Source organism: Glycine max, chromosome 19 (assembly GCF_000004515.6).
Source record: "Glycine max cultivar Williams 82 chromosome 19, Glycine_max_v4.0, whole genome shotgun sequence".
Lineage (NCBI taxonomy): Eukaryota > Viridiplantae > Streptophyta > Magnoliopsida > Fabales > Fabaceae > Glycine > Glycine max.
Genome location: NC_038255.2, coordinates 37,376,851 through 37,389,964, shown reverse-complemented (window position 1 = coordinate 37,389,964; position 13,114 = coordinate 37,376,851). Strand labels below are relative to the sequence as shown.

Genomic DNA, 13,114 nt, shown 5'->3' with positions numbered 1-13,114 from the left:
CTCTGATGATTGTAAAAAGGATTTTCCTTAATCACTTCTTTCTAAATAAAGTAAATATTGAATGTTTTTATGTTTCCAAACATTGAAAATATTACTTTTTTTCATTTCTGTCTTTGTAAAATATTAAAAAAAACCTAATAGAAGAATATTGTAAGAGATTACATTTACTCATTTTCTAAACCGTTTACAAATCCCAAAACTCAGCTTCAAGCTTTGGCACTTTGCCTTAAAGTTTGTATACTTGACAAGCTTTGAACTCCACTTTCATTCAAAAAATACTTTTCAGCATTTAATCAAGGCAATGATAATCAAGATTTTCTAAAACCTAACAGATCCTCTCTAGAGAAATCATCATTGTGCCTACTTGTACGTGCCATAAAAATAGATACAAATTTTAAGCTACAAAATTGGGAAGAATCCAAAATTTACTTTCACATTAAAATTCCTTCCACATTGTTGAGGGCCCTTTTTGCTAACTTAAACTTTTGAGTTAGATCTTTATTGGTTTTCACAATATACTCCTTTATGAAAAACTCAAGGCCTTGCCTAAAACTTTCAAGTTCAGGGGTCACTGCTGCACGTGTGAAGATATTCCATACCAAGTTTTCAGGATACTCTAAAATGGCCTCAAACAGAATGCGGAAATGCATGATCCTTTTTGGTGTCAATAGGGTGATATCATTCAGATCGACAGTCTTCAGAACAGAAAGGGATAGAGTGAAAGAGGCAACCATTTCAGCCACAAATTTTGCAAGGTGCATTGACCTCATTAGCGGCATTGACTCCAGATCCTTAAACTGGTCCCACAGACAAAACTGCAAATAAAACCATAGGAAAAAGAATATATGAAAAAGGTTCATACAGAAACATAAGTATTAATGTATTATTATAATAACATCAAGTAAAATAACACGATTCAGTTCCACTTCCTAAGCATGGATTGTTGTAAACCTTTTAGCCATGGTTCACCAAATTTAAGAGAATTTGAAAGTCAATATGCCTATATGTATATATGAAAAAGAAAAAAAATAGAACATGTTAACTTGCTCTTGTTATTGAAAGCCAATATCATCAATTTCTAGGGTACAAGAAAATCTTCGAGAAAGTCTAACTATTAGGTTCATTTTATTTTTTTTATTACTTTTTTTCAAAAAAGTAAATGTTTCAGATAGAGTAGAGACATGACTTGCCTTCTAAAAAGTAGTAAATAGATTTAGAAAATTAATTAACAAAACATCCTAATCCATGAAACCAAAAATGAGCCATTACCACGGGAAGGCCTCATGGAGAACAAATAAATTCATATTTGTTTGCTGTTAAAAATAAATAAATGCATGTTTGTTTATCCAATTCATTTTGCTTAAGAAACTCATTACACAATCTCAATGCAAACAATTCAAGCTATCTGATAATATTCCCTTAAAAAACCCTGAAGTATTCAGTTTAATTGTTTCTTGGATATTGGGATATGCATCTTGATTTTTCAGATTGCACCTCAATAAAATATGCCCAAAATAGATATAAGGGGAGATTTATGTGGTCGTTGATTCAACCCGACATGTACTTTTGGAGTAAAGAGACAAAAGCTGTGCACAATTTATGAGACAGTTTGGATGATTTTCATCCAATTCATTTTTGAGGTTTTTCTGTTTTGGCAGGAAGGAGAAAAGTGCTTTTTCTTTTGGTAACCTGGACATGCAAGCCCCTGCATAAGGCGCATCTATCGATTCACAATTCAACAATTATGATGCACTCATATTTTTCATAATAAGTGTTCCTCTAGTCATATTTTCCCTCTCTGTGAGTAGTTAAAAAATGTAACTGTTTTGACTCATGAGGCAAATACTACACAATTCCACAATTTAGTTCTCATCTAAATCCTACAACAGGGAGAGAAAATCAATACCTGTAGAGTAAACTTATGATTTTTGTCATGCTCGCATAACTTGGAAGCCAACACGGTATAATACTTGTTAAAAACTTTCTCTTGCAAGCAACACTCCACAAGAACCCGCATGATATCTCTGTCCTGTATATCACATGATGGAAGGCCACAGAATTGAAATAACACATTACTAAAGTGAAAAGGAAAACATGAAGGAAATAAAAGGCTTACCTGCTTGCCTGGTAGTTCCAATCTTAGAAGCTTCTCAAATGCATCAAGATAGTCCTCCCCACTCATTATTATACAAAAGATTGCCCTTCTAGCATCTGTGTTCATCTTTTGAGCAGCGGCAAGCTGAAGCATTCTTTGGGTTTCAAGAACATCCTTGTCTATTCTGTTGGCAACTTCTTCAACATTACCTGTTGAAGAAGCCACATCCCCAGACAACCACCATTGGCCCTTCTTGTCAGGATCAAGTAATTTGCTCCATTTAAGCCCTCTAATCAAAATGTCATCAACTCTTAACTGAAAACCAAATTTAAATTAAGAATTTGAAGGACGTATGATGATATGAATGTCTTTTGAATAGCAACAATTCAAAGGATGATCACAAGTATCTTTCTCACAATACATATGCCAAGCAAAAGACAAAACAATTAAAAGATGCAGAAATCAATCAACTTGAGAGCTACCAGGCAGATGAAGCCTGGAAAGTTAGAAAACAAGAGTATGGATCTTCTCTTAACAAAGACAACCAAAAAAATTGAGGCCGATCTTGTGAAGAAACCTAAACCTTTGAAAATTATACAAGATCATCTGTTCTGAAACTACTAGCATCGTAAGAATTGAACTCAACACTGTCTTTCAACAAGCCAAGAATTTCAACTGTCATAGACACTCCCTAAACCATAGTATTAATACCTAAGCATGGATCTTCAATTATTAGGTTTGAATAGTTTTAAAGAAAGCACATAGTTTGGTCTTATAAACAGTAGCATTTGCAGGAAGGATGCTCAGCCACAGGAACGTCATTTCTGAGATGACCCAGTTAGCTATCCAGAAAGAAAAAAAAAAAAGGATTTTCTTGGCAAAGAACCAACATATAACTTAGCTATCTTTTTAGCAAAGTACATAGTAAGGTTTTATTTTATTTGAGAAAAAACTATAATGGAACATAACAGTTAATGTCTTTATAAAAAGAAGCTTCAACAATAGACAATGCCACAAAACACAAATTAGAGGCAGAGTACCTTCCGTAACCACTTCTTAATCCGAGTGTGATGTGCAGAGTCCTCATTTGGCTTCCTTTTGTTATTCTTGATGTCACATATGATTTCAAGCATGAACTCCATCTACAAGTTACCAAGGAATCAGTGCTGACCTGTGCGTAGAAAAAATAGTTTTTTTCCCCCTTTTATTATAAAACAAAGCATTCTCACTCTTTTACTATTTTTCTTTTCATTGTCATCTTCAGAGGAAGCCTTCAACTTATTTGATGTATTCTGAACACTAAGAATGAAATCTTTCATGGCAGCTGGATCATCAGCCCTTAATTTCATCCCACAACCTATTCAGACACATAAGATAAAAATAAGTCAGAGATGGTTCACTAATTGATCAAGTTCCTTTGTAAATTATACAGAGAAGTAGCTACAGTATATTACATGGAATCATCAGTTCACATACTTGAGGGGGAAATAAAGGAGATAATTGTACGAGTGAATAGAGGAAAGAGGTGAAAACCACATACACAAATTTACAATGACCACCACCAAAGCCTTTTCCCACTAAGTTGTGTCAGCTACACAACTCAAATAATGCCATGTGTTCTATCATGAATCCTTAGAAAATACATTTATAGATTTAAGTTATTTTTAATGTTTTCACCTAGACTTTTTCTTGGTCTCCTAGTCCTATATCTAATTATATGGCTATCCTGCATCTGGTTCACTCCATACTGTGTTTCTATTAGCCTTCTTCTCACATGGCCAAACCACCTTAGGCAAGATTTTACCATCTTTACCTCAATAGATGATACCCTCCCTACTTTCTCTCTAATGTATGCATTTATTATCCTGTCTTGTACACTCATCTACAACAGCATTCTTATCTCTGCAACACTAAGCTTAATAGCTTATGCTCCTATTGACTGTCTTTATGGCCCAACATTCTGCTCCACAGTCCATACAGCATCAAAATCTTATGGTTGATACTTGAGCGGTAGAAATGATTAAAATAAAACAGAAGAGATCTGTCTTGCAGATATAATACATGAGGAATGTAAGAATACCCATAGTGCTTGATACACTTTCAAAGTTCTTCAGTGAAGATACCACAGCCAAGCTTGGTTAGCTTTATGAACAAACCAAAGGTTGCACTGTATGACTACAGCTATCTGACAATCTTAAGTTAGCCACATGCACCAGTGCTTTTAAGCAGATCAAAAGCTAAAATCTAGACTTGAAAATTAGACATTTAAAATATATAGTTCTTCAATATCAAAGTCATCCCATGCAAACCCAAAAAACAAAATGGATATCAACAAAGCACAACAAGGTTTTAAAGGAAAAGAATCCATTTCACCAGTAATCACTTCAATGTGGTACTTCCTTTAAATGTACCATTTACATACATGGAAGCTCTAATTAGAACTGAACACAAACCAGGAAGAAAAAGACAGAACACTTACATTGTAACAATGTCAAAATGATAGAAACATCTGCCTCAGTTAAACGCTTGCTCACCATGACCAGAAAGTCATATATTAAATCACTGAAAAGCATTACAAGATATATTTCAGAAAAATGTGGTTAAACAAAAGTTAATATAAAGCATTTGTTGCAGTACAGTTTACCCACCTAGAACAGACTCCAAATATGCATAAATAGGATAAGAGAAGAATAAGATTCCGCAAGGAGAGATTGTCTTCTTTATTGTACTCATCCTGAGCAGAAAATATAAGAAGACTATAACTTTTGTAATCTCTAAAACACTGTAATGAGAGCAAAAGGTGATCCGGAGAAGAAACTAAAACTGAAAAGGCCAACGAATAAAAAACACATTAGCAAATTGGTTTTTAATTTATTTGTTTGTATTCTATACCTCAAAACATTTTGCAAAGGAAGCCACAAACTTTGCACTGAAGTCAACACCGACCAAACATGCCATCCCAGCAACAAATGCAGCAAAAACAGCAGCATACCTTCAAAAGAAAAAAAAATGTCAGTTACAATGAACACAACAACATAAAAAGGCTAGAAAGCTAGACAGCAGGAACAGCCACCAGGAAAAATTACAGGAGTTGGGATTGCCACAGGGACAAACAAAATATTTAACACAGGATCAAGGAGGAAGAATCTGACATATCCAAAGATTAAATAATACTCTCTGAATCCCTACACAATGTTTACAATAATAACAATGACCTCAATCTTGACACCCAAGATTAATTATTCTAAACTACACAGATTCCTGCACAAGAATATCTAGTGTGATTCAATCATATTTTAGATATCACTGTCAAAAAAGCTTTTTTAACCATGTTTTACCTTCTCATCTGGACAAACAATATCCTCAACCTCTTCCTTTCCCTATGCCATTAATCTTGTATGTTTTCATATTTCCTGGTTGGAGCATCTGAATATAAGGCTCAAGGCTAAAACTAAATCTGACCAAATCCTTATACAATCACAATCTTTAAAAGCTTAAATGTATCTTATCCTATCGTTCAAGACTACAACTAAATTTGATTGAATATCTTCATTTATTTTCTGACCTTCCCCTAAAACCAAAATAGAGCTCAACAAATTGCCTCCAACACAGAAAACAAAAAATCAAGGATTTAGCAAGATCACTGAGGGAGGTAAGAGTAAAATAGTAAGGCAAAAATCCTTAACTGTTGATTGCCACGGGGACCACTAGAACATGATGCCAAGACTTCCTCAGTCAAGATCTGTGAAGCAACACTACGAGCAACAGACTGCAATGGATTACATCATAGAAGTTAAGTAACTATTAAAAAGTCCACAGGAACAAAACTGCTTTTGTTTCAAAGAAGCAATCAAACGACTAGTATGGAAAAATAAAACATCAGAAACATAGGCATATTAAAAATGAAAGTAGGCATATAATATGTATGTTGAGTCCACAAATCAAGTAGTTGGAATAGTAACTCCTTTAAACAATCATTGCACCAGCAGTTCCCAATATCCTATATGATTCAATTTAAAGCATAACCAGTAGGGAGAGAGTAGCAGCACAAATGATTTTACAGTGACCACTCATTCTTTATGTGGAGAAGATAACCAAGATGATTCAATTCAACAACAAAAAAAAAATCTACCAATCTTGTTCTAATTCATGAAAGTTATCAATCTATGCCCTAAAGTGACTTTAACCTCCATGCTGGAATTAGCAAAAGATCTTTGTACTTTACTTCCAAACTAATTCAAATTTGACAAGGCAAACTACGACAAATTCCTTCTATAAGGGTAATCTTTAGAAATGGGCATGGCGCCACAGATAATTTAAAAAGAAAAGCTCTTTTCAATTATAAAAAGTTAAGTGCAATAGCAGGAATAAAAGGATAATTTTTAACCCTTCCTAGAATCATTTTCATCCTCTTTCTCACCTCTCCTTTTATCCATTTCAAAACAAAAGCATATAAATTTTGTTAAAAGATATAAAACAAGCACTCATTTGCAAGACTATGAGTGGCATACCTGAAAGATCAAGGACAATTCCCCAGTAATTGACTCAACATTAGATTCAGAAAGCCTGTTAAGAAGGCCTAAAGAAACAAGTTCAAGTAGAAAGAAAAACAATCAATGATATACAGTTAGAAATGCAAAAGTTAAAACAAGCCCCTCCTCCCTACCTCGCACACGTCTTCGAATTTGAGTATGCTCTTCAGGTTCATTGCCAGCACGAGCTCTCAAGTGAGGCGCTATATATTTTTCTTTGGCTTTCTTTTCTGGAACTTCAGCAGGAGCATCCCCCAATTTCACCTCCTTTCCACAAGATTCCACAGGCTTGGACATGCCAACACCATCATCCTCCACATTGTCTTTCTGCTGTTGGCCAGACACTTTCCTTTTCTTATGTTTCTTCCTTGAAGGCACACTATCAGGAACATCATCCGATTCTATGTCTTCATCAGAAGTTTCTACATGCCCTGATACAGCAACCACTGCTTCCACTTTGATTCTTTTATTTGACAACTTGTCCTTCTTACTCGACAAGCTCTTCTTCAATCTCATCGCAGACAATTCACCAGTACCAGGAACCTCCCCTTCTCCCATAATAAAATCAAAAGCTGACGACATTCCATCTAGTATTATGTTCAGCCCATCATCCACTCCCCTCAATTTTCCTTCCTTCACCTTGAGCTTCTTGGAAAGCTTCCTTTCAAGCTCTAGATCCTTTTCAGCGGCTATAGAAACAAGCTGCATGCCCATCTCCACCATGCTCTTCCCGGAACTTTTGCTAGAACCCTTCGTTTTCTTCTTTTTCTTTGCAACAGAACCACCCCGTTCTTCCTCTGACAACATGTATTCTTCATCTGTCTCATATTTCCTAGAGTAAGATTCAAACTTCTCAACTTGTGCTTCCTTGAGGACCTTGACACTAGGACTAACTGATGTGTCGGATTTGCTTTTAGTTTCTAACTCAGAATCTGAATCGTTGCCATGTTTTTTCATAGCTCGAGATTTCTATAAAACAGTAAATGAAAATTTTAAAAATCTCATTGTTCTAGTAAGAAAACAATATATAAAACTAAAAAAAAAAAAGGCTATGATAGAGTTACCTGGTGGAGTAGCCAGGACTGATGTTTTGATGCATTCTTTGCCAAGCGGGATTCTTTCCTTCGTTCCCGACGTGATTGCTCCAAGGTTTGCTTCTCTGAAATGTAGTTTATTCAAACACATACAATAAAATAAAATAATTGAAGTAGCTAAAAGAATTCAATGCAAAACTGGAAAAAAAAAAAAAAAAAAAAAAAAAACAAGAATTTTTTAGAGGTTTTAAGGAAAGAGGGTTACCCATGATTTGCTTCAGAAGTGAAGTTGAAAAAAGGGTGTGAAGGTTAGAGAAATAATGGGCGCAGTGGACGTGTGGTGCCGGTGCTGACGGAGAACAGCGAGAACGAACCTGAGGAAGACGACTATTAAAGGCCCGTTCATTAAGCCGGTTAATTTTAATTAAAGGCCTGAAAATTAAAGGCCCGTTCATTAAGCCGGTTAATTTTAATTTAGAATAATAAAAGGGTTAAATATTTATTAAATAAATATTTTAAATACATAAATTAAGGATAATTTAAATTATAATACAAATTTATTTTTAATTTTTTGATAATTTAAAAAAAATCAAAATAAAGCTACAAATGAGAGGTGAAAAGAGATAAGCAATTAAAAAATAATAATTTCTCAATATATTCGAACCCTAAATTAGTGAAATTATGTTTTTAGTCTCACAATTATTGATGGTTTTGGTTTTTAATCTCCTAATTTTTATTCAACTGATTTTCATCCTCATTATATTATTCATCTTTGTAGTTTGATAGCTCTAATATGTGACATGTCTTTTCACGTGACAAATGAGTATGTGTCAGGTATCAAATTTGTTGACATGTGATTATAAATAATATTTTTTATATTTTAATAATTTTAAAATTATTAAAAAAATGTTTTATTAATTAGTTTTCTTTTATTAACTCTCTTTCTCCTCCACACCAAACAACGGTGACCATTACCTAACTTGAGTTTTGGAACAACAAATGTGGCAAATTGATCAAAGCAGGTTCCTTTTAGAAACTTATTTTTAAAAGAGGGTTGTTTTGAAACTTTTGTCAGAGGGGGTTTGTTTTTGGAGGAAACTCATCAATGGAGTTAGCGAGTTGGACACGTGGCAGCAACTGGTGGAACTCGCGAGTGGAGATGGCGAGACACGGTCCACGTGGCGGGTCTCGCCATTCGTAATGGCGAAATGTTTTTTTTACGAAATTTTTTTAAACTTGAAACAGGTATAACTTTTGATAGGAATGTCTGTTTGAGGCCCACAATATGCCAAAATGCTCGAAATTGAATGAAGAATCCTCTGGCAAATCCCTGAAGGGGATTTGGTCAACTCGTTTTTCCAAAAAATTCAACCACCCATTTTTTTAATAAAGAATCCTATTTTTGAGCTACTTAGAAGCGTTTTTTTGGAAAAATGAGTTGACCTAAGGATTTTCCAGGGGATTCTTCATTCAATTTCGAGCATTTTGACATATTATGGGCCTCAAACGGACATTCCTATCAAAAGTTATACCCGTTTCAAGTTAAAAAAATTTCGTAAAAAAAGTATTTTACCATTACGAATGACGGGACCCGCCACGTGGATCGTGTCTCGCTATCTCCACTGGCGAGTTTTTCCAACTGCTGCCACATGTCCAACTCGCCAACTCCACTGGCGAGTTCCCTCCAAAAACATACCCCCTCTAAAAAAAGTTTCAAAACAGACCCCTTCTGGGAATAAATTTTTAAAAGGAACCCGCTTTGGTCTATTTGCCAACAAATGCAACAAGGAACAAAACATCCCCATGATCCTTGAAACAACTAGATTTCATGTTCTTTTTTATCATTCTTGTTGCCGGCAAAAGATGCAAAATTGAAAGGATTTGAATCCAAAAGAATCTTCAAAAGTATCAAAAGATGAAAAATTTCTAAAACATTGTCAAATAGGGTAAAGAGATGAATCTTGAAACCATTTTCTTAGACCATAGAAACCAGTTGGACCCATACTTCAATACAAAATTATTTGAAATTGTGTTCCCTCACAATAGAATTCTTGTTTAAAATTATTATTATATTATTTAAAATATTTTCAAATCTAAATGTAACTTCAATACCCATCCTTTTTAAAACAAAAAACATTGTCAAATGGATGGATCAGATATGGGTCTACGAAGTTGTGGGTTTGGTGTGCGCAAGGTTCGTCGGGGTTAGTGGTGGTTCCGTCGAGGATCTAATTGCGTGCGGTGGTGATGGGTGGTGGCTCAAATTTGGGTCGTGTGAGGTTGATGAGTTTGTGGGTTTGGTGTGCGTAAGGTTCGTCGGTGTTAGTGGTTGTTTCACTGCAGATCTAGTCGCGTGCGGTGGTGATGGATTGTGGCTCGGGTTGGATCTCGAAGGGTAGGTTCACCGATATTGGATTAGGTGATGGTCACGATGCCTTGGTGCATAGGAGAGAGAGTTAATAAAATTAATTTAAAAAAACATTTTGTAATAATTTTAAAATTATTATAATACAAAAATATGATAAGTAATCATGTGTCACCTAATTTAACAAGTGGAATGCATATTATCAGTTAAAAGGGGTTCTCAAACAGTAGGGAAAGGATGAAAGAAAAAATGCTTTGAGGACGAAAATCAATTAAAAAAAGTTGGGACTAAAAGTCAAAATTTCTAATATTTGGGAGATTAAAAATATAATTTATCATATAAATTATTATATTGTGTTGAAAAAAAGTTATGATAATTATCTTTCATGTTTTTAGGAGATATCCTTCTATGAGAGTCCCACGAGAATTTAATTGATTCATCATTTTTATTTTTTTTATTTTTTTTTCATTTGTTTCAAGAGAGATATTTATTAATTTTGATTCTTTTTGGATCAAGATGTATGAATTTATGTGTCTATGTGTCTATATAGATCATGTTCATGGGTCTATGTGGCTTTATTATAAATTTTTCTTTAATGAGAGTACTTCTTGTTTATTTAACTTTATCATTTTCATCTTTATTTATAGATTGAATTTTGATATTTTAAAAAATTATCAATAATTAAAATAATTTTATATTACAATATATTGTAATTTTTTTTATCACAAATCTAAAATATAAGTTATATATTTTAAAAAATATTTTATTATAATATAATTTATCTGTTTAAAATTATATAATTATTATTAATTTTAATTATTAAATGATAAATTGGATTTTGAAGTGATTGAAAACATTTTTTATGTGAAGTTTGTTCTAGTTGAAACTCATGATTCTACTGCCAAAAGGAATGAATGATGTTTGACGTGCAAGATTTGGTCACATCCACTTGAAGTCATGAAAGTTCATACAAGATGAATTTCAGATAACAAATCTTCATATGTAGTCTTTAAATACAAGAGGAGTTAAACTAGATTACCATTATGACTGTGATTTAGGTCACGAAATTAATGTGCAACTTCGTGGCATAATGACTAAAGCACTTTTGAAATCAAGTTTGAAGTTGGTGAAGCTAAAACTTAGCACTTCCATGACAAATCTTAGAGTGAGTTTAGATAGAAAATTTTAATTATGAAAAGTAATTTATCAAAAAATTTAAATTTTTTTAATTTAAAATTCATTGTTTGGATGTTTTCTTATGAAAAATTTAATTTTTTAGAATTTTAAAACAGAATTTTAAACAACTAAAAATGTGAGATTTTAATTTCTTTCTAAATGGTGAGAAATTGAAATTCTCTTCTTGATAGAGGAACATTCCAAAACGTTCACGTATTTTCTTAATCACTTTCATCATCTCTTCCACCTGAAAGTTTTCGAAATTCGGTTCTCGAACTTGCAACTCTTCCATCATGTCGATAATCATTTTCTTCAAGAAACACTGTCTGAGCTTGCGGAGCATCGATCGGGTGCAGGCATAGGGGGCACATAAAACTGCATCTGCCAGTCAGGAGAGTAATCATCGTTGTCCATCACCTGGCAGAGGTGCTTACTAGCACGGAGGACTTGGGTCATGTCTTGCGTCATTGTAGTCGGGTGTGGTAGTGTACGCCACCGTATCCCGGTTCCCCTACGACTCCTCATGCTGTATTATGATTCTTTTGTTTGGAAGCACACCAATCATATCTTCTTTTCTCTTTGCATTCATTTTCTTTCACTCTCACAATTTTAATTTTTTTTGTCCAAACACAATTTTTAAAATAAAATAATTTCATTGAAGTATTTAAAATTCTTAGGATTAAAAATTTCTCAGAATTTTAAATTCCCTCATCCAAATACACTTTTAGGGAAAAGTGTTAGTGCTATGGAATTTTGCCTTTATTTGAATTTTGAATTTAGAAAAAGTTTTAGATAGTCTTCTTGTTGCGAATTTTATGTTTTGCTTTAGTTAATTAACGTAATTTCAAGTGAATCCAGTGATAGATGAAATTGTTTAAGAATTTCAAATATAAAGTTACACCAAAAAATTATAATGCATAGTTTTTTCATCTTTTAGATATGACCTTTTACATAACTAATTGTGTGTATGCAATTTTTTTGGGTGACGTAAATTGAATGATGATGCATTATTTTACTTGTTGAGATTTATTAAAATTAATTATTTACTTAATGTAATCAAAAGATATCTTTTTTATGAAATTATGTGCTTATTTTTTATGCAAAATATGTTTACATTTTCGAATACTTGTATAAAAGTAAAATTAGGCTTGGTACTCTTAAATAAAATTTGAGAATCGAGTTTTGTGGGTAAAAAAAAAACGTAATTAAAAGAAAAGATCTCATTAAAGGTAATCAATCAATTTTTTTAACAAAAATTAATCTTGGACAAAATTGATGAATACTTCACCCAAATAACATGATTAAATTCATACATATTATTTTTACATTAACAAGTGACTTATAAATAAGTGGTGATTAAAATGTATTATATTTATATACCAAGTTAGTCTTGGGCATAGTTCAGAGATGAGACAGCCCAGGACCCATGTTTAAAAGGGTCCTACAAAATAAAAAATATATATTTATATTTATGTGATAATTTTTTTCTATATAGTTTTATATTATTTTCATAAATAGATTGAAATTGTTTCTTGTTTTATGTTTCTTTTTATTCAAACCCATGTTTAAAGGGTCCTAAAAAGTATAAAAAAAAAATATTTATGGTTATGTAATATTTTTTATATTATTTTTATAAATGGGTTGAAATTATTTTTCATTTTATGTTTCTTTTTATTTAAATTAAAATGACATTTTTTTCCTAATGTGTTATATTCATAAATTTATGTTAGATGAATTTTAATATATACTGAACCTACTATAATAAGTTAGTGTTTGTTTTTTTTAACAAGAAAATTAATACAAATCACAACTTAAATTATTAGAAAAATTAAAACAAAAAATTAATATATTAGTAAAGAATAAAAATATATGATATGGGAAAGAAAAGAGAAATAGAACGAAAAAGAAAATA

The 13,114-nt window shown here is 32.7% G+C and overlaps 1 protein-coding gene across 1 annotated transcript; it reads right to left on the bottom strand.

Annotated features, from left to right (window-relative positions):
• Positions 1-262: 262 nt before the first annotated feature.
• On the bottom strand, positions 263-8,111 carry LOC100780608 (nucleolar MIF4G domain-containing protein 1). Its single transcript, XM_003553292.5, has 13 exons — positions 7,927-8,111; positions 7,692-7,786; positions 6,762-7,596; positions 6,607-6,674; positions 5,782-5,864; positions 4,988-5,087; positions 4,744-4,829; positions 4,575-4,657; positions 3,325-3,452; positions 3,136-3,237; positions 2,117-2,410; positions 1,907-2,029; positions 263-815 (listed from the first exon to the last, which is right to left on the bottom strand). Exons 1-13 carry the CDS (start codon positions 7,928-7,930, stop codon positions 432-434), a joined length of 2,385 nt encoding a protein of 794 aa, XP_003553340.1. The 5' UTR covers positions 7,931-8,111; the 3' UTR covers positions 263-431.
• Positions 8,112-13,114: the final 5,003 nt, after the last annotated feature.

Coding starts and splice junctions, on each gene's coding strand:
- LOC100780608 (XM_003553292.5), bottom strand. Junction 6,675..6,761: donor AATTCGAAGACGTGTGCGAG/GTAGGGAGGAGG, acceptor TTGTTTCTTTAG/GCCTTCTTAACAGGCTTTCT. Junction 4,658..4,743: donor ATATTTGGAGTCTGTTCTAG/GTGGGTAAACTG, acceptor AATGCTTTTCAG/TGATTTAATATATGACTTTC.